At 36.0% G+C, this 22,041-nt stretch overlaps 1 protein-coding gene across 1 annotated transcript in view; it reads left to right on the top strand.

The window, feature by feature from the left end:
• The first annotated feature begins 1,916 nt into the window (after nucleotides 1-1,916).
• Nucleotides 1,917-22,041, top strand: part of RapGAP1 (Rap GTPase activating protein 1) — a 1,064,866-nt gene continuing 1,044,741 nt past the window's right edge. Inside the window, exon 1 of the mRNA XM_069826681.1 lies at nucleotides 1,917-2,098. Within this exon, the coding sequence (XP_069682782.1) occupies nucleotides 2,052-2,098 (47 nt within the window). The 5' untranslated portion in view covers nucleotides 1,917-2,051. The remainder of the gene's footprint in view (nucleotides 2,099-22,041) is intronic.

Here is a 22,041-nt window from a genome sequence, read left to right as displayed (position 1 = left end):
GCGTTCGCAGAAAGCACACGAAGACGTTATTTGCCGCTCAATTATTTGCTGAATTACAGTGCGTTTGATTTATTATCATAGAAGCTACGACATGATAATGTTTAACGGTGTGGCAAATAGATTCCTCGTATGGTAGCTCGGCAAGGAAAGAACAAAAATGGCGAACGATACTACCTACCTAGACTTTATAGAGCCTTCACTTCCTAAGATGTAAGTAAAGGGGAGGAGTCACGCCGGGAATAACAGCGTCGCGATTATAGGAACTGCTCTTTACGTGATCGTCATTATATTCACGGCTACCGGTATCTATTCCTTTGCTTCCAGGCTTATCAAGTTATCATCAAAGCTCGGAACTTGGGGACTTGTGTGTCGTGTGCATGAGTAAGGTTACAGGTACAACGAACACAAAGCTCGCGCTGCAAGTGCTCAGGGACAGTCGTGTGTACTAAGAAAGTGGTCACATCGAATAACAGGAAGACGGATGGGGAAACTGTGTCATTTCGAAGCCAGTGACATTCAGAGAATTACAAGCAAACGGTCTGTTTGAAGAATTAGAAAATACGTGTTATTCGAAAAGTGTATTATAGAAGTTTAAAAATAGAAAGAGGTAAAAAGGAAGCTTTTGGAAATCTAGGAATAATTTTTGCTATATTAACAAGTTTCGACCTGATATTTAGATAAATATTATCCTTATTTTTAACTGAAACCAAAAAGAGGTATATTACTGTCAATAAAAAAATTGAATTAAATCTTACAGTTAAGGAAATGTGTAGAACAAGTAAAAGCTGCTAACTTATTACTTTTTTAAACTTTAGGTACATAATTTCGTCGATGAATTCAGAGGAGATACATTATTTGTTTTCGAATGGAGAGTTTGTATCTTGTAAGTTGTGCCACACACAAACTAGAGGCATTCATTGAAAGACATTGCAGTCCCTTAAATTGGTGAAAAATTTGTCCATAGCCATGGATCAAGTATAGAGGGAGCTGCCTTAGTAGTGACACACAAATTGAAAACTATTTTCGAGAAAAATTTAGGATATACTTATTTTTCTCAGATACGAGATCAGCTAGCAACTGCTGAAAATCGAACAGAAAACAGTGACAGTGAAAACGTTCAGTATTTTAAGTTTGCTCCCATCAATTGATGTAACGTGGAAATAAATTTTTCTCGTTTCATATCAGGTTTAACAGGCGAAGAATTTATGGGTTCGAAAATCTTGGAATGTACGTAGTCATACACTGTAATAAAATGTACAGAGGAGAACAGTAAAGTTGATATACGAGTATTTCTCATGTTTATTTTTATTATATATTATATGCTAAAAATTACGTGTTTCAACCTACCGTAATACTATCAATACGTTGCTCCATCAGACCTGACAGTACCTCTGTGCTGGAAGCGGGAGTTTGTTGGTATTGGAGTCCTGTCGCTTAACCACGTGCAAAGACACAAGTCCCCAAGTTCCGAGCTTTGGTTATCATGTTAAGGGCTTTCATTGCTCTCGCCGGTTTGGAATAGTCGAACAGTAATACTCTACTATGGAGGACGATTCATTATTATTATTACCATCATAGTGGAAATGACATTCACATTTTTCTTTTTCGTGATGATCACTATCCTTTAGGCTGAATTTCCAATGAAATATATACTAAATTTAATGTTTTAATTTCCTTCCCTCTGTCTAAGACTAGCCTTTCTCAAGCAACACCAAACTGCTGTTTGAAAACACGCTGTCCTCACGTTGTTTCATAGAGCGGCAGATACTAGGGAGTGCTGGACAAGTTACGAGATACAGTATTTATGTTTTATATGCGTTTTCTCGAGGCACCGCCTACGTACGTGAGCGCTGCAGTCACGCTGTTTGAACAGGCCAGTGAAGAGGCCGCGGCGGATTCGACCGAGAAACAAGCACGAAAGTTGTAAAGCGTGCGTAGCGATGGTAGGAAGTAGACATCAGCTGCTCGCCTGCTTGCCAGTGTGTCATTCAGTGCTGTGTTGTGCGGTGCTGTGAGTGTGTTTTGATTTGTGCAAGGATTACTGCCTGGCCATGTTGAAAATTCAAATGTTGGAACATTTGGTGGCGGATGAAACGGGGTAAGTCAAGTTCATTGGTTACAATGGTATCTTCATTTCTGTCGTGACACTGTCACGTGCGTTCAGTTACGAGTCACACATGACTCTGTTATTTACGTATAGGCGTGCATTGTTATTGTTGCTGTTCCCCGATAGTGATCTGACGAATGAGAGGTTAGGAGAAGAACTATTTTATTTTGCAGATGTTGTTGTGATAGTTAATCTTCATTTACATTTGTCCTAATTTAACAACTGAATTATTATGTAGGTATGCTAGGATTGTAGTTGACTACAATATAAAGTAAAATGACATCCTAAAAAAATATTGTGAATGTTATTACAGTTCAGATAAAAGGGAAAGTACAATAAATAATTCTGAACTACAGACCCTTATAGCCTAAAATATGTTTTGAGTGTAGTCTTCTTTTTATAAAATATATTAACATTAATTAACTTACTGAAATATTGGTAATTCTAGAGGACCACCACTCCGTAATTAATTTTTTTTTTTTTTTCACAAACGATGATTTTATGCTTGACTTTCGAAAGGTGATATAAACAAATTTCGGAAACACGTAATTTCAACTGTAACCTAACATAACCTATCACAACCTAAACTAACTTAACCTAACCTTAACTAACCCAAGCTAAACTAAGTTAACCCAACCTAAGCCAGTCCGATCGCCACCAAGCAGTAATCATCGCCTACCAACAATCATAACACTGCGCTACTGTCCAAAACTACGTAACTTTAAAAATCTAAAACATGTAAAACTATAATCCCCCCCGCAACAATCTACGCATATCGGAATTCAATATAGAATAAGCCTACTTAAAACTTTTAAAATCCATAGAGAGGCTTTCCTTCAGAATTAATGAAATATTTACTACTTGTTTCTTTTAAAATAGGAGACAACATTATTTTATATTGCAAATAGATGCAGTTATTGTAAATGAGTTTGGTATTCATGAAGATGTTGAATAATATGCCCACGATTTCCACTGTTATGAATTCAGTTCACATAAACCAATGTGCTGATTTTCGGAGAGAATTCTATTTTTTTTTTAAGATACGCCCGTATTTTTCATGATTTATTATAAACTGAAACTAGTCTACTTTTTCTTCTAAAATTGTCATTAACTGAAGTTTTTTATTGATAACTGTAGTTAACGCAATGTATAGATTAATACATTAGCATAATAGACGTCATGTCGTGGTGCATGGTCGGTTGTATCACTTTTCTCCAAAAAATATAAATACATTAGATTTTCTCAAACTCGGCCGATGATGATGATGATAACAGTAATTTCACAGTCTAGTATATACAGTTACGAATCTCTATACGTAGTAAATATGCATCCATAGATAGTTGCTAGCCACTAGGATCGCTAATATCGCCTCATTATAGACAATGCGAAATAGTACCGGCACAGTTTATTGTTCCTAGTACCCTCACAACTCAAGCTTCGTGACTGTATATACTAAACTGTGGTAATATTGTACCCATCTCTTGACAGTGAAATACATTACAATATTACGTAACTTGTGTGGATAATTCACAGATTATTTTTAAACGTTTAAGGCCTTGACACTTGTAGTTGTCAGAGTCCTTTGCATAAGTGTGGTATTTTCATGGAAATTAATTCTGTTTATTAAAATTAAAATACAACTACACTCAACACAGTGAGTTCTTAATTATAGGCTTAGGCCTATAATATAATTAGTAAATGAAATAAATACGCTAAATAATACAAAAATTAGGTTAGAAAGGACTTGCACTTCCAAGATCCCGCCATCTACAACTTCGAGTCATTACAGAAGGGTGCTAGGTTGGTTTCTTCGAGCAAGTGTGTTCTATAATCTCCTTGTCGGGTTAGTTAGTATTCAGATGGAGTTGCAATGAAAAAAAAAAAACGGAAGCAACCGGTTCATTTGGGCTCTTGTGTGAAGATATTTAGTGTATTGATCATTGATCATACTAGAGCCATCATTTTGGAATGTTAAACTGGTTTACATTACATTATACATATTTTATGAAATGTTGTTCCTATTTAAGAGAATATTAAATTAAATATATTGTAGGAGTTGCACAGCATTTATAATTGTAACGAAAATTGCAAAGTGGCGTCTCACGACAATTTTCATATTCTAACGAGCTTTACCGTACGCCCATATCTTGGAGTTCTCAATATAGGGTAAAGGTTGGTAATGTCACAGTCTAGTATATACAGTCACGAGCTCAGTACGTAGTAAATATGCATCCATAGATAATTGCTAACTACTAGGGTCGCTAATATCGCCTCATTACAGACAATGCGAAATAGTACCGCCACAGTCTATTGTTTCTAGCACCCTTACAACTCAAGCTTTGTGACTGTATATATTAGACTGTGGCAATATTGTGATACTGATAGTACTTTTTGAGAATTTTTTAGAATTTTACTGAGCCAAAGAAGGACCGGTTTTGTGCAGAAACCTGTCCACGAACATTCCCTTAATATGTTGACGCAAAAAACCGATCTTCCTCTCGCTCAGTAAAATTGTAAAAAATTATCAAAAGAACTATCATAATATTATTAGTATCACAATATTACCAATCTTTACCCACCTTTACCCTACAGCAGCGGTGGTGAAAATGTAATCGTGCGCCGAGTCACTGTGTAACCTGCAACGTGCATAACACCTATGGAGGGAGGCGAACACCCGAAGGGGAAGTGAAGCAACTGTCTGACTTATTAACGGATTTTCATTTTCCTTACGTCAAGCACTTAAATATAATTTTATACAGTACAAGGCTACAAACTAATGTTTAGTACGTGTAACGAAGAAAGAAATTAACTATAAATGAATAATATCACAACCTAAAATTAACTGTCTTCAGAATGTCTCTGCGACAAAGTTTCAAAATCTGGAATTATGTCACTTACTGCCGGTCGTAGTTTATCACAAAGGTATTTGTCTGTCAGTCGTGATCTAAATTTGGTTTTTACTATTTTCATTGTTGAAAATAATTTTTCACAAACGTAAGTTATAGCGAACATGGCTTCAACAGAGCAAGCGAAAGAACGAAGCTTCGGATATTTATTTTTTGGCAAAGATTTGAAAGTTCAACATTTGTCAAGTCCTTACATCTAGCTTTCATTTGACATCACATAGTAAGTCAGTGAGTTCAAATTGAAGAGCTAACCGCATTATTCGTACATCTGCTGAAAAAGGGTCGACGTACAGAGATGATGATGATGATGATGATGATGATGATGATGATGATGATGATGATGATGATGATGATACACTTAACCTTTTAATGTTTCATCAGCAACATGTAGTATAATGCCGTTTTATGTTATACAACCGTTTTCCTCGTAATACTTGTGAACAAATCATACATTTAATATTCTCATCATATTGACAGAAAAAAAATGCGTCCTCCCATCCTACTTGGAACTTTCGTACATGGTTTCGGGAGAGAGATATGCCACTCGCAGATCAGAGACAAATACAAATGGAACGGAGTTTGACTCCATTGAGTGAGAGGGTGGGGGTTGGCGGAGGTTAGAAGCACAGATATCACTGCGAGCCCCAATGTCTCGCGAGTCACGTTCTCACCACGGCTGCCCTACAGTGTATATATGCGTGCGTACTGTGAAACTCTTAAGACGATGGGCGTCGTCTTTATACAGCACATACTAAGGTCTAGGTGGTATTGAACCCACGACCATGACACGCTCAACTTTCTTTAGAGCTGATATGTACACCTACGAAAAATTATGTAGAAACTAGATATAATTACTGTAGCATTTCCGAAGAAAAAGATCATCTGTACGACGTAACTGACAACAAATAAAATAGGCTGTATAGTTTTCTCAAAACACGCAACGTTAAAGTTGGTACTGACATACAGTGAAAAACTAGAAACTAGAGACAGTCGAATAGTACTTCCATACATAACGGTGACGTGTATGATATAAAAAAAGAACACGAGGTAAACATCTGTGTTGCTTTCGTAAACGAGTATAAAAAGAAGTACGGGTGTGTGGGCCCATCTAGATTAGACCATAAGCCTCATAGATCCTAAGTCGTCTTTAAGAGTATTTATCGGTGTAGCATTGTGCTCGACTTAAAGGGTAAATCCCTCGTGGCCTACTCTTCCATCTTATTGACGTTAGCTTGAACTTCTGAGTGTCTTTACATGTGTCAAGAGTAATTTTCAAGTTAATACAAGTGTTGAACATGAGTGATGCAGGACAGCTGTGCTGAACATTTCCTAGTAGTAGAGAGAGAGAGACGCTGTAATGCATGTACTAGCAAAAGCTCCCATATTTCACAGGAACTTGAATTCCCCGGTTTATCACGTACTTGGAATTGGGTTATAATCGCTTTTTCCTCGGCCCAATAGCAATTTGTCTTTTCTCTGCCGTGCACAGCAGCCTGACCTTTCGTAGTTATTGGCGTTTCGTCGAGTACATTCGGCGCTCCACCCGATCCACCTATGCTGCAGGGTAGCTGGCTCTGGAATAAGAGGAAGAGGGTCTTTAATTGTTGTAATGATTTGACAACATGAGGAGGTCAGACGCCTTCGCGACCTCACGATTACCTTCAATTTAAACTAATGGAAACAGAATCAGATAAGAAGTCTGAAATATTTCACTTGGATTTTTTCTTCCATTACCCTTTGTTCTGCAGTACTAGGCGGGAGATGAAAGACTTCAAGGGGTTACGTACAGCTTACAACAGTAAAATTTTCGAAATATTCAACATTTTTTTTCCTCCATTACTGTATCTTGTACAATAATGGAAATTAGTATGTGTAGAACACTGTCCTTCTGCTATATGAAGAAATAATAATAATAATAATAATAATAATAATAATAATAATAATAATGATTTATTTAACCTGGCAGAGTTAAGGCCATACGGCCTTCTCTAACACTCAACCAGGAGTAAAGACTGCGTTACAAAAACACTACAAATTTACAAATTACACTACAATTTTACACACAAAACTGAATAAGATAATAATAATAATAAAAAATAAACAACAAATAAGAAGAAATCAGACATAATATATAACATACAGAAAGAAAGAAAAAAGCATAATAATATGTGAACAGCAGGTCAAAATAAATGAGGCATACAAAAAAAGACAATTATTCATAATAATAATAATAATAATAATAATAATAATAATAATAATAATAATAATAATAAGAATAGTAATAATGATAATAATAATAATAATAATAGTAGTAGTAGTAGTAATAAAATAATGCAGTACAAAGTATACAGTGAATACAATATTTCTAAGTACACACAATAAGGAAAATTAAGATTATATATAGCTCAACTTATCACATTAGAGATATAACATTATCGGAAAATATGAAAACAAAAATATAAAATAAGTTGAATATCATTAGAACATAAAAAAATGTGAATACGTGGAAACATGCAATACAACACTTGTCATAATAGTAAGTTAGTTTGGCAACTCGTCATAAGATAATTTTCTAACTTGGATTTGAAAGAATTCAATGTTCGGCAGCCCTTGACTTCAGGCGGCAGAGAGTTCCGGTGACGAGAGGTAGCAACAGTGAAGGATGAGGAATACAGAGACGATGCGTGAAGTGGAATTTCTAGCGTGTTATCGCGTTGTGATCGAGTATTAATATTATGATAGCGAGAGAGAGTATGAAATCGAACGAATAAATAATAGGGGGATGAAGAGTGCATAATTCGATATAAGAGAGAACGTGAGTGCAGATTTCTCCTCTCATGTAACCTAAGCCATGATAACTTCTTGAAAGAAGGTGAGATATGATCATAGTATCGAACATTACAAATGAAGCGGACGCACGCGTTATGAACACGCTGTAGTTTCTGAGCGGAATCAATCCTGAGATCACTGAACAAAACGTCGCAATAATCGAAGTGAGGTAGAATGAGTGTCTGTACCAGCGTCTGTTTTAATTTAAATGGATAATGATACAATCTTTTTACGATTAAAAAAAATGATTTACTTTTTTTTTTTTTTTTTTTTTTTTTCAAAATTTAGTTCATTGTGCAGTGATGGAGCGTTTCCCACTCAACTAAAAAAACTATTCAAAATTCTGTGATGAAATTTTGTGTGTGTATTTATGCATGTCATATCTACAATATGATGCAAGATCATTTCTCTACCTTTGATACAGTGCGTTCGTAGTTCGGCCGGATCGTTATAACATAACCTAAACAATATAAACAAGTGTTAGAAAAGTTTTAATTAGGGAAATAAACAAAAAAAAACTTTTAATTAAGGATGATTAAATAAAAAAATAAACATGAATAATTTTAAAAGGAACAATTATTGAAACTACAATTTTCAAATTTCAATGTTTTAGTGGTCCACACTGTACGAACGCACTGTAGATTGTCTGATAAAAAATAAATTCATTAAAATAGTCAAATATCAGTATTTTATTCTAATATAAAATAAAAAAATATATTATTTATTAAGGAATGTATTTGAAAGAGCATGATATTGTAAAAATGACTTTCAACAATAAAATAAAAGCGAGAGAACATGAAAAAATTAACAAGTTTATGAGTTATGAGGAAAACCCTTCATCACTGCACAGTAAACTACCACGATTATGAATTTTTTAAAATGAAATATATATAAGTAATTTTTTAAGTCGTAAAAATATATATATTTTTTCACATAGTAAAAGGACAGTGTTTTGCACATACCAATTTTCGTTATTGTACATGATACAGTAATGGAGGAAAAATATGTTGAATATTTCGAAAATTTTACTGTTGTAAGCTGTACGTAACCCCTTGAAGTCTTTCACCTCAAGTTCTTTTTAATAAATGGCACTTGGCCCACTATGGCTCTGAGCCCTTCAATTGGTGTGAAGAGCTAAAATACAATATATCTTCAGTATTTAGATTCTTCAATTCGAACACATAATATAAAATTACATACAAAAGTTTAGTTTTTGTTCCACTTAAAATAATAATGTAACAAACCTTTATACGGGGAGGCAACAGCTTTACACTCATTAAAATTTAATGCTTGCATTATTAAATATATTCAGTTTCGGTCTCTTCAATCCAGTGTGTTTTTCAGTCAGTTTTGCAAGTGTTAGTGATATAATACAATTGTACACAGTAATTATAGACTGGAACATAATACATACATACATACATACATACATACATACATACATACATACATACATACATACATACATACAAGTTTCTGTTCAAGGGCAGATATTTCACTGCAAACCCAACATCCTCCCATCTTTTCTATTTTGTGTCACCTCTTAGTCTACGCATTTGATCCATGTATCTTAATGTCTATCATTTGATATCTTCTCCTTGAACTCTTCTCTCGTTCACCATTCCTTCCAGTGCATCCTTCAGTAGGCAGTTTCCTCTCAGTCAGTGACCTAATCAATTCCTTTTTCTCTTCCTGATCGGTTTCAGCATAATTCTTTCTTCACCCACTCTTTCGAACACAGCTTCATTTCTTATTCTTTCTGTCCATTTCACACGTTACATTCTTCTCCATATCCATATTTCAAATGCTTCTATTCGCTTCTCTTCACTTCGTCGTAATGTTCATGTTTCTGCCCCATACAATGCCACACTTCACACAAAGCACTTCACTAGTATCTTGCTTAGTTCTTTTTCCAGAGGTCCGCAGAAGATGCTTCTTTTTCTATTAAAAGCTTCCTTTGCCTTTGCTATCCTTCTTTTGACTTTTGCAGCTCATGTTACTGCTTCTGGTACACCCCAAGTATTTGAAGCTGTCCATTTACTCTACTGCCTCGTTTAGAATTCGCAGGTTTAACCCCTTCTTTATTTTTCTTCCGAAAAACATGGTTCTACGTCTTGTTTGCATTTATCTTCATTCCATACTACTCACAGCTGTCATTTAGCTCCAGTAGCGTATCCTTTAGTATCATCAGCAAGTCTCATGCACTTTATTCTTCTTCCTCCTACTTTAAGCCTTTCCATGTTCTAAAAGCAGTTCTTCACCAAATCCTCCAAATAGATGTGGAACAGGGTAGATGATAAAGGGCATCGCTGTCGTACTCCTCTCCCTATTTCACTTCCTTCGGACATTTCTTCTCCAGACTCGCATATATTTAACATTAATAATTACAAAATATGTCTGTTAATAATTTCTATTGTGAAGCAAAATTTATAGTACAATTAATTATATAAAATCTTTACATTACGAAACTAATTTACAACATCCGATAAACTTCACATTTTCAGAGTAGCTGTTAGTTTAATTCTCTAACAGTGTGCTTAATTCTTGTGAACGTGTCGCATCCCGTGTTAACGCAGATAACGTTGAATATAACGCAGACAACACAAGAAAACTGTCTTCAGTAACAGAGTAATTTAATTACTTCCCAGGCAACCCTTCCTCTCCTTCACACACACACACACTCTTAAGGAAACTACTTGACGCTGGTTAGGAATGAGTTATTGAGAATTATAATAACAAGAAATGTGGAATATTATCTCATAAATTCCTTTTTCGATCTACTCTGGGCGTGCAAGAAACTATAAACAAAGCATCGTGTATGTATAAAAAGAGACAGGGAGTGCCTGTGTTCCAACACATTTTTTTAGTTGTTACTAGAAGGGTAGTGTTTATTTTTTCTGCTTGCTTGGAGACGGAACAGGCAGCGCTCTGTGTCAGCCATCAGAAATTAGGCGAACATCCGGCCAGGCTGGTCGGACAGATAGGCAATATGATCTCCGTGGAGCGTTGACGGCAAGACTGGCGTACGCACAAATTATATTTGTTTATTTACTTCGCTGTTCCTGTATTTTCAGAGAGGCTAATGGAGTGAAACGAAATGAGATCATAACGGGGGGGAAAAAAGCTGCACGTAAAGTCATTGCCCTCTAAGGAGATTTTAACTCACATGAACAATTGGTATTTACTGTCAAAATACTCAAGAAATTTGTTTTATTAAATAGTTTGTATCTCAACTAAGTATTCAGCTACAAATAAAGCGTACTAGAGAAATTGAAAAATTATCTTCTATAATACAAGGAGTACTGGCAGTTTCTCGATAATTTAATTGAACTTAACAAATATATGTTATGATACTTTTTTCGAGACGGAAGGTCGAGAAAAAATTATCTCATGACAACATACATGAGTTTAGAAGCTCAATTAAATTATCACAGAAAATATAAAGCACGAATTGTATTCAGTGAGATAATTCATATACGAGAAAGATGCTACTTTGATTGAAATGTTTATATTTTGATCATGATGTTCATATAGTAAAGCAGTGATGTCGAAGCAAGCGCATTTTTCTGACCTTGACGACGTGCGCGGGCATCAAGTGCTGGGTATTGAAGGAGGAATAAGCAGCCTGTTGGATTAAGAAAACAGTGGTGCACAAACTTCAAACGTAACGTGAAATTTTATGTCGTTATTTTTATATGGCTTATTTTCGTTTGATATTCTCTATATTGTCTTTAAAACAAAAGTACTAACACCAATTTCTTAATATTTCAGTTGTGTTTTAAACGTCAATAACATAATAAAGGGTTATGAAGGAATATTCACATATATTCCATAGTAGTACAACTATACTGTACTAAGTGAATGAATCACATCATTCATAAAGAAAGTGATGTTCCCAAAGTAAGAGACTGAGTATGACATGGTAAGTTGAAATTTATATTGATGGTATCAATCAATGAACTAATCAAAACAACATTACAATACAAAGCAAAGTTACCTAGGTACTGTATATGTTTTAAGTGTAACTAATATTCCGTAACAAAACTCTTATCGCATTATGCTTTTAAGGTGATATTGGTGAGCAACTTCCTATCATCAGAATATTAAATGATTTTCTCGAAATCTGCTGAAGCTATAGAGCTGATATTTTTACAAAAAAAGGGCACATATCTTTTGCTTATGATGTAACAGTAGTTGCTTTTTTAAGTCATTTCCTTACAAACATTTTCCATGCGAATATTTTCAAAATTTGTAATACACTATCTTCAGTAATACGTATTTACGGTATAAGCTTATTAGATTTACGAGAACATTATTCACTACCTGCAATACTACTAAATAAATAGTCCACACCTTTGGAGTAACGGTCAGCGCGTCTGCCGCGAAACCAGGTGGTCCGGGTTTGATTCGCGGTCGGGGCAAGTTACCTGGTTGAGGTTTTTTCCGGGGTTTTCCCTCAACCCAATATGAGCAAATGCTGGGTAACTTTCGGTGCTGGACCCCGGACTCATTTCACCGGCATTATCACCTTCATCTCATTCAGACGCTAAATAACCAAAGATGTTGATAAAGCGTCGTAAAATAACCTACTGAAAATAACTAAATAAATAGGCCTATATCTGAAAATTCTTTTGAAAAAGAAAAAGCAAACTTATGAAAAATGAGCATTAAAATTAAAACTTACATTCTTATAATGTAATTATATTTCTCAGGCAAATCTAAAAATTAAAATGGATACAGTTTTAATAAGTTCTCTTCCCTTTATCTATTGAATCAGTGCTGGCTATCCCTGAATATAGCTCGACCAAGCGGCATATACCACCTCTTTCATCTCTCTCTTTCCGTTCTGCTGTTAAAGCGCTCAGGCTCTCTTGAGCTCTGAAGCGCGTGCTTGCTCCTATGGGCATCAGTTGGCACGACTGTAGTAAAGAATGGATAGAAGGGAGAAAAATTCTCTCCGGCACGAGGACTCGAACATGGGTTTTGAGCTCTATGTGCTGACGCTTTATCCACTAAGCCACACCGGACCGTCGGACGTCTGACCCCGGCCACTTAGTCACTCGTAATAAGTGCACCTCTGTACATAGTGCGTTGGACATTGTGCCACTGTCACATATTCTGTGACACAGTACATGAGGGTAGGCCACCAAAGGGGAACAGAGATGTAGAACTTAAACCGAGAAGGATTCAATCCGGTATCGGAACTAGAATCCGGTGTGGCTTAGTGGATAAAGAGTCAGCACGTAGAGCTGAAAACCCGTATTTGAGTCCCGGTGCCGGATAGAATTTTTCTCCGTTCTATCAATTCTTCACCCAATGGTAATGCAGAATTCCTGTACGGAAATAGCATATGTACTTCGGTACATCATAGTAATATCACAGTCTAGTATGTGCAGTCACGAAGCTCAATACGTAGGGAATATGCATCCATAGATAGTTGCTAACCACTAGGATCGCTACTATCACCTCATCACAGACAATGCGAAATAGTACCGGCACAATCTATTGTTCCTAGTACCCTCAACAACTCAAGCTTCGTGACTGTATATACTAGACTATGATGTTCATGTTCAAGGCAATGACATGCCTCTTTCATCTTCGCAAAACACAAAAATTTTATTACCTTTATTGCAAGGGGGACAACGCGGATATGTGAAATTGAATTATTTAATTTATTTAAAAACAACTGAACATTTCAGGTTATAGCAACATAATGAACCGCTATTAATCAATAGCAGAATGTATGTTTTCTCTATCGTAATTGAATGAACCAGAGATGATAGGAATAAAACAAATGAATTATAGAAGAAAACTAAACATTTGAGGTTACACAAATATACATGCGTATAGGTTTCTAACATTAAACATTAACATTAAACATTATAGGTCTAATAATTTTATTAACTCTTTTTCCTTCAGCTCTTATTTGTAATAAATGATACAATTGTTATAATTAATAACTGCTCCATGTTGAGAGATGTTAGCGTTTGATTGCTGATATTTTTTAGAGTGAATATGCATGAGTACAGGCTTGCTACCGAAGCAGAGATGACGGTAAAAAAATGAACGTAGAATAAACAAATGAACTTGAGAAAAAATAGTATCGGTTATTAATTTTAGAGCACCATGCTATGTACTATCAGTACATTACAAACATATAATAATTTAATAAAAAATTCCAGTAAAATACTTAAATAATAATAATAAATAAAAATTAATAAAATAAAATTTTAACAAACTTAAACTTAATCAGATTCTCATACGTCAATCGAATGTCGACGATCAGGTTGATTGGCTGTATGGCGCTCGCTCGCAGAATTTTTAGTAGCATAGTGGTCAAGTACAGTGCCAGAATAAACTGAACTTTGAGAAGGGATAATTACGTTTATGAAATAGTGTTGTCACTTCAGACCAATATACTGTAGTTTTGTTAATTCAAACAGAGAAGACGGTGATATTATGTTAGTCATACAGAGAATGAAATTCATGACCGTACAAAATGCTGCTTGAAAGCAACATCATATAAGTAGCAAATTTGATTTGTTATATTGAATTATTTCAAAGTTACAATAATTGTTTGTTTATTAAAATGTGTATATGATAACGTTATGCAACTAGTGTTCTTTTGTTTCGTGTGTTTTTGGAACATATAATTTCATCTCGGAATATGTATGATAAGAACTTCCTTGTGTTAAATTTTAACGTACCTTGTTAACATGTTTCGACCTATTTTGGGTCATCTTCGGAACTGGTCGTTGTTGGTCTTGGCGCCTCTTGTTTCCTGTTAAATGTTATGTTTTATTTAACGACGCTCGCAACTGCAGAGGTTATATCAGCGTCGCCGGATGTGCCGGAATTTTGTCCCGCAGGAGTTCTTTTACATGCCAGTAAATCTACTGACATGAGCCTGTCGCATTTAAGCACACTTAAATGCCATCTGGTCATCGATCTTGCCCGGGATCGAACCCGCAACCTTGGGCATAGAAGGCCAGCGCTATACCAACTTGCCAACCAGGTTGACTCTTGTTTCCTGTGAGGGTGCGTTCGTAGTGTAGAGTCAAAGAGTGTATGTGTTTGAAATTGAGTTGTGTGTTGAGAATATCGTTGGGGTGTTTTTTCGTGTGTCTATATACAGGGTGTTTCAAAAATACGGGGCATAATTTCAGGTATGTATTTCCCACATGTAGACAATCAAAAAATTCATTACAACATGTGTCCGGAAATGCTTTATTTCCGAGTTATGGCCTTCACAACATTGAAATTTACCGGAACGTTTTTCTTTCCGCAGGTCGTTGCCGTCAAAGGAGACATTAAGAGGGCACTGTGACAGTTCATTCCGAGGCGAAGGTTACATTCAGTGTTGTGTAGGCGTTAGACTGTGCGACATGTATTCAAATCAAGAGCTGGCAGAGATACACTTCATGTGTGGCATGTTCTGAGGACATACGCAATACTCCTGGAGTTTGGGATCGTGTTCGCAGGTCAATGAGACATCGATGTGAGGTCTGTATTCAAGCAGGAGGTGGACATTTTGAAGATCTTCTGTAATGACAACGACCTGCGGAAAGAAAAACGTTCCGGTGAATTTCAATGTTGTGAAGGCCATAACTCGGAATTGAAGCATTTCCGAACACATGTTGTAATGAACTATTTTGGTTGTCTACATGTGGGAAATACATACCTGAAATTATGCCCCGTATTTTTGAAACACCCTGTATACAGACACACGAAAAAACACCCCAACGATATTCTCAACACACAACTCAATTTCAAAACACATACACTCTTTGACTCTACACTACGAACGCACCCTCACAGGAAACAAGAGGCGCCAAGACCAACAACGACCAGTTCTGAAGATGATCTAAAATAGGTCGAAACATGTTAACAAGGTACGTTAAAATTTAACACAAGAAAGTTCTTATCATACATATTCCGAAGTGATACAGTGTTAAAATTTGTGTAATCAAGATGTATATAATTTCAATTAATGCTCCGCCATAAATGTTATAACGAAACTCTTGTGTATCCCTCATGTTTATCGTATGGCTCGTCCTCCCCCCACACGTTACCTGCACTTTGTTTACGTTTGCACTGTGCCTAAACGAGACGCTCTACCGTACTTGTCTTCCTAGTTCTCACGCGTTGATCGAGTGCCGTGCTGATCTCCTAGCTATTTATACATGGTTCCCGCAGATATATGGACATGATTATTAAAGTGAACCAAATCCTTGAAAGCAGATTATTACGGAAATATTTCCGGGATTGAAATGACCAGGAAGTGTGTTTTCTTTGCAAAAGTCGTGTTCCTGACCAGCAAGATCAGTTGCATCTGTAGAACGATGTGCCGCAGAGATGGTATCTCAACTTGGAATATGACATAATTGCAAAGGCATCGCTTGTTTTGTTTCCCGAGCATGTTATTAAGTGTGTTTACAGGTAATATCATTTAGCAGGGATGACAATAGAAATCGTGGCTGGAGATTAGGGAGGACGCTGCAATAAATTACAGAGAGAACGGAGAAATTGCGAGTGCGCCTGCCTGTCGTGTACATTGCTGCTTTTGGGATCGCATTCTTTGGAGACTATTTATTTCATCTACTACTCTTTGTTTCTGGTAAGGTTCTTTAATTTCGCACTAGACTGACTGGATGAATACGCTGTTCTTATGATGTGGGACCGAGATAATCACAATAATAACCAACGTCATTGTTTATACGTGGAACTCGAACTCTCGATCAGTGCTTATATGCATCGTCAAGACTAATTTTTATCGTGAAGATGGTTTTGGATATTTCTCTGACGTTCTCAGAATCTTTAACGATACGACCCGAGATCGAAACCCACAAATAATTTCGGAGAAATTAAATCTCTAGATATGGTTGAAAAATCCAAAATAGTCTTAAAAATACATCGCTGTGAAATCTTGAAATTTAAAGTTTTTCCCCCCGTTATGTTCAGTAGTGGCAAAAAAAAAAAACCGGACCGACCCTTGCAGCTGATTTCAGAGCCTTGTTCACTCCAGAGCACGATAGACTGGTAACTAAGACTTTCGTGGTTCGAATCCTGCCTGGGAAGGAAACTTTTTTTGTTCCTTATTCAAAATTATTCCCAATACTTTTCGATAGCTGGTAAAATTCATGTTCTGGGAATAATAAGTTAATTAAGTAGTAAAATATCGCTGCAATCGAGAAGTATTAGGAATAAATTTGAATAAGGAACAAAAAAAATTTCCTTCCAAGGCAGGATTCGAACCACGAAAGTCTTAGTTACCAGTCTGTCATGCTCTGGAGTGAACAAGGCTCTGAAATCAGCTACAAGGGTCGGTCCGGTTTTTTGCCACTACTGTACAATGAAGGACATAATAGTTGAGCGACTCGAGTTTTTTCTATATCAAAGATTGCCACGTTGCACATGCTCCGAGCCGAAAGTTTTCGGTCTTATATTTACGAGTTATTCGCTTCGCTTTTCTGTTTAAATATGGCATATCTGTGTTGAGAAGGAATTAAAACTATAGCGTCTTATGACCCGCGATACAGATTTCGAAACATTTTGGCCCACTCAACAACTATGTCCCTCACTGTACATAATAATGAACACTACTATCTTCATATGTCTTAATTTTGTGAAATTTTATTTTAAAATCACCCCGTCACAGGCCATGGAGACTCATAGGGTGGTGAGAGGTTAAGGTTTCCACTTACACAGTCTGTACTAACGACAGTAGGGATGCCAGCACTACGTGCCCGCCGCATTTACCTCCAAGGAAATAACCATGGTTACTCCAGCGACTAGGAATTATAGCGAATTTTCCTGTGTTTCGTTTCTCTGTGCGCCGGCGTTTAGTTCCACTTTCAAGCGCTAGAGGTTAGTGTAATCGAGCACACGCTAAGATGATAATTGAGAATAGAGTTGAGACACAGGATCCAAACATCGCCTACCTTATTGCATAATCCAGTAACGCTTTGCTTCATATAAATTTAAGTTAACAGCTTTTCCTTATTTCTCAGTGACAAACTAGTTGTAATAATATTTTTTTTTATATTTTAGATATAAATTATATTATAAAATAATATAATACATTATAAAATTATGTATCAAATTCGTTTAATATTTGTATACAATATAATATAGACCGTTTTTCGCATCCTTTAGTTTTGTTGCTAATTTCTAGTTTGTCCCTTACTCAATTGTTTAATTTAATTTCAGAATTAAATTAAAGTTTATTTTGTATAAAAAATTAAGGAAATTAGTGCTATCAGATCATTACATATTTTAATTGTTGTTGGAGTCAACGTCTCAACTCTCATTTTAAAGGAACTCTAGAGTCTAGACATTACAGTTAATGACGGATTTATTATATCATCCGTCCAATTTATTTTATTTGAGTTCATAATGTACCTAGATGTATTAATTGTATGTGTTATATTTCCGCTGTGTCGACTGCTAGCTGGTGTGATGTCAGTGACAACTCCTAGGAGAAAGCAGAATCTCACGCTCAAACTGGTTTGAAGGTCATTTAAATCAGCCCTACTACATCAAAGGTACCGACGCGAAGTGTCCATACTGTATAGTTATCAATACGCTGGTTATATTGTCCTCTCTTTCAATGGTCAAACATGCAACATGAATAGAAAAAATGGTCTATATTGGTCTGAAGTGATAACACTATTGCCTAAACATAATTACAGTACTGTAGTTTTGTTAATTCGGCCACAGAAGACTGTGATATTATGTTAGTCCTACAGAGAATGAAATTCACGACCGTAAAAAATGCTGCTTGAAAGCAACATCATATAAGTAGCAAAATTTTATTTGTTACATTGAATTATTTCAACTTTACAATAAATTGCTTGTTTGTTAAAAATATGAAATTTGTGTTCTTTTGTTTTGTGTGTTTTTGGAAAAGAATATAATTTCAATTAATGCTCCGTCATAAATGTTGTAAATAAAACCTTGTGCATCCCTCGTGTTTATCGTACGGCTCGTCCTCCCCCACACATTACCTGCACTTTGTTTACGTTTTCATTGTGCCTAAACGAGACGCTCTACTGTACAGTGATTCGTTAACGTTCTTTTGAAGCTTGTACTAAGGACGTTATCAGCTCGGAAACTGGCGAATAGGGGCGTAGTTTCAAGTAGCTTCGGAGTGAGTAACAGTTGTTACATTCCTTTTTCAGTCTTCACAAGACCAGTGATGTGAGTCCCATATAATACCTGCGATGTCAGCAAAGAACAACTGAGTAGATCATACTTTGACTATGTTGAAATGATAAATCTATGCAAATATTGTTTGGAATTATAATTGAAGATAATTTGAAAGACCGAACATAAGATGAAGACAGAAAGACTGAGACATTCTGGCAAGGGCTATAATTATGGCTTTTACGGGGATGTTGTCTTTTTTAGGCCTACTACAATTTTTGAAATGGTTTAAACATTCTTTTGTGTATGTCTATACAATAGTATCGTTCACAAGAACAGACTTGCAAATTCTGAGACGAACTCAACCTTGATCCCTGGCACTCGAGCTGTGGAAGGAAACTTACTTGTTTGAGACAATTATACGCTAATGTGATTTATACAAGTCTCACCATTGAATTATAATTAGCAGGAAGCGTCATTAAGAGATACATGTTAAGGAAATACGTTCTTGAAGTAGAATCCTTGAGAAAAGAGAGCAATGTATGAGTGTGTGTGTCTGTACTCTGTACACGTCTGTACATTTGTCTTGTTTTGTTACTATTTCGGTCTGTGTTCTGCAAGTAGATGATCGTAGCCTAAATAAAACTGTTACATGACGTCTGCTGCAGGTCATAAATGATAACAGAAGGATGCTGGCAAGGAGCATGATGATGTTAACAAAAAAAATGTTCATTACGTCACCTTCGCCAAGTAGTGTACATGAAAAAGCAAATCGTAACTGTTTTCATTTGTATGTTAAGTGGATGAATTTTTCCAAGAGTTTGAATGCATCAAAGGAAGAAGTTCGTATTATAAACCGAAGTACTTGAGTTGCTGATCTAATTAATTACTATCATATTACACAATTTCTAAATACGTACGTCATTACTCATATTAGATCCAATTTGCAAACAGTTTTGAACGTTCCAGAATGCGAAGAAACATACTTGGCTACATAGCTCGAGGAGGAATGTGTCTAGGTCGACTCTGCAACAGATGAAAGGGTGTCGTAACAGGCCAATAGGCCTATTACTTGGTAGGCTAATAGTTTAAATGGTTATCTTATTATTTATAACAATATTATTCTCTTTAATTCAATAATGTCCTAAAATCCGCTAATTTTTTACGAACAATTCCGCATCTTCAACGCATCTATATGCTTAACTCGCATCTTTGGATTTGATTTTTGGAAATTCTCTTTAATATAACAAGGAAAGCATTATGTGCTTACAGAAATTACGTGAAGGAAATATGTACTCTGTCATTATCTTCGTTACAGATACACATAAAGCGTGTGAATTAATTTATAAGGAACTTTTATAGACAAAATTTTGTGAATTCATAGAATACGTATAGAAAAATATTTGACGACGAGTTAGTAACTAGTAATTACGGAGACTTCGTCCGACTTTATATAAAATTGGAACAGGATATTAAAATCTCAAGAATAAAATGGATTTATTATTGAGGTCATGCCTAAGTGTTCCCTCAAACTGCATGTACAAATCGCCACAGAATATAGGCAAATACAAGAAATTAACTAAATTAATATCACAATCTAGTAGGCTTACAGTCACGAAGCTCAATACGGAGGGAATATGCATCCATAGATAGTTGCTAACCAGTAGGATAGCTACTATCGCCTCATCACAGACAATGTGAAATAGTACCTGCACAGTCTGTTGTTCGTAGCACCCTCACAACTCAAGCTTCGTGACTGTATATACTAGATTGTGCTAATATTATGCTGAACAAAAGTTCTCTAGAGAAGTAAAAACAATTATTATGGATACATTAATTTAAAATATCGTAATAATCCTGCATGTGAATGCATAAAAATAAATGTAATAATAACGCAGTGATGTAGTGTGTTTCAAAGAATACAAAATAAAGACTTTGTTTCCAATATTACATAAAATATATATGTAAGCAAGTACTATAATAATTGGGCTAAAACTCCCCTGGGTTGACTTCGTACAGGTATAATCCCACCTGACCTTACCAAACTGACCGACATAGTGTAATATAATTTCTTACGGTACTTACTTACTTACTTACTTACAAATAGCTTTTAGGAAACTCGAAGGTTCATTGCCGCCCTCGCATAAGCCCTCCATCGGTCCCTATTCTGAGCAAGATTAATCCAGTCCCTACCATCATATCCCACCTCCCTCAAATCCATTTTAATATTATCCTCCCATCTACATCTCGGCCTCTCCTCCGGTCTTTTTCCCTCCGGCCTCCGGTCTGGATTCGCCCATACGTGCTACATGCCCTGCCCATCTCATACATCTGGATTTAATATTCCTAATTATATCAAGTGAAGAATACAATGCGTGCAGTTCTGTGTTGTGTAACTTTCTCTATTCTCCTGTGACTTCATCCCTCTTAGCCCCAAATATTTTATTAATCACCTTATCCTCGGATACCCTTAGCATCTTTTCCTCTCTCAAAGTGAGATTCCAAGTATCACAACCATACAGAACAACCGGTAATATAACTGTTTTTATAAATTATAACTTTCAGCTTTTTTGAGAGCAGACTGGATAACAAAAGCTTCTCAACCGAATAATAACACGCATTTCCCATATTTATTCAGCGTTTAATTTCCTCCCGAGTGCCATTTATATTTGTTACTGTTACTCCAATGTATTTGAACTTTTCCGCCTTTTCAAATGATAAATTTCCAATTTTAATATTTCCATTTCGTACTATGTTCTGGTCACAAGACATAATCATATACTTTTTCTTTTCGGGAAGTCGACCTGGTTGGCAAGTTGGTATAGCGCTGGCCTTCTGTGCCCAAGGTTGCGGGTTCGATCCCGGGCCAGGTCGATGGCATTGAAGTGTGCTTAAATGCGACAGGCTCATGTCAGTAGATTTACTGGCATGTAAAAGAACTCCTGCGGGACAAAATTCCGGCACATCCGGCGACGCTGATATAACCTCTGCAGTTGCGAGCGTCGTTAAATAAAACATAACATTTTTTTTTTTCTTTTCGGGATTTACTTGCAA

The sequence above is a fragment of the Periplaneta americana genome, chromosome 5 (assembly GCF_040183065.1).
Source record: "Periplaneta americana isolate PAMFEO1 chromosome 5, P.americana_PAMFEO1_priV1, whole genome shotgun sequence".
NCBI classification, from domain to species: Eukaryota; Metazoa; Arthropoda; class Insecta; order Blattodea; family Blattidae; genus Periplaneta; species Periplaneta americana.
The sequence above is the reverse complement of the archived record's forward strand: the minus strand, read 5'-3'. Positions and strand labels throughout refer to the sequence as shown.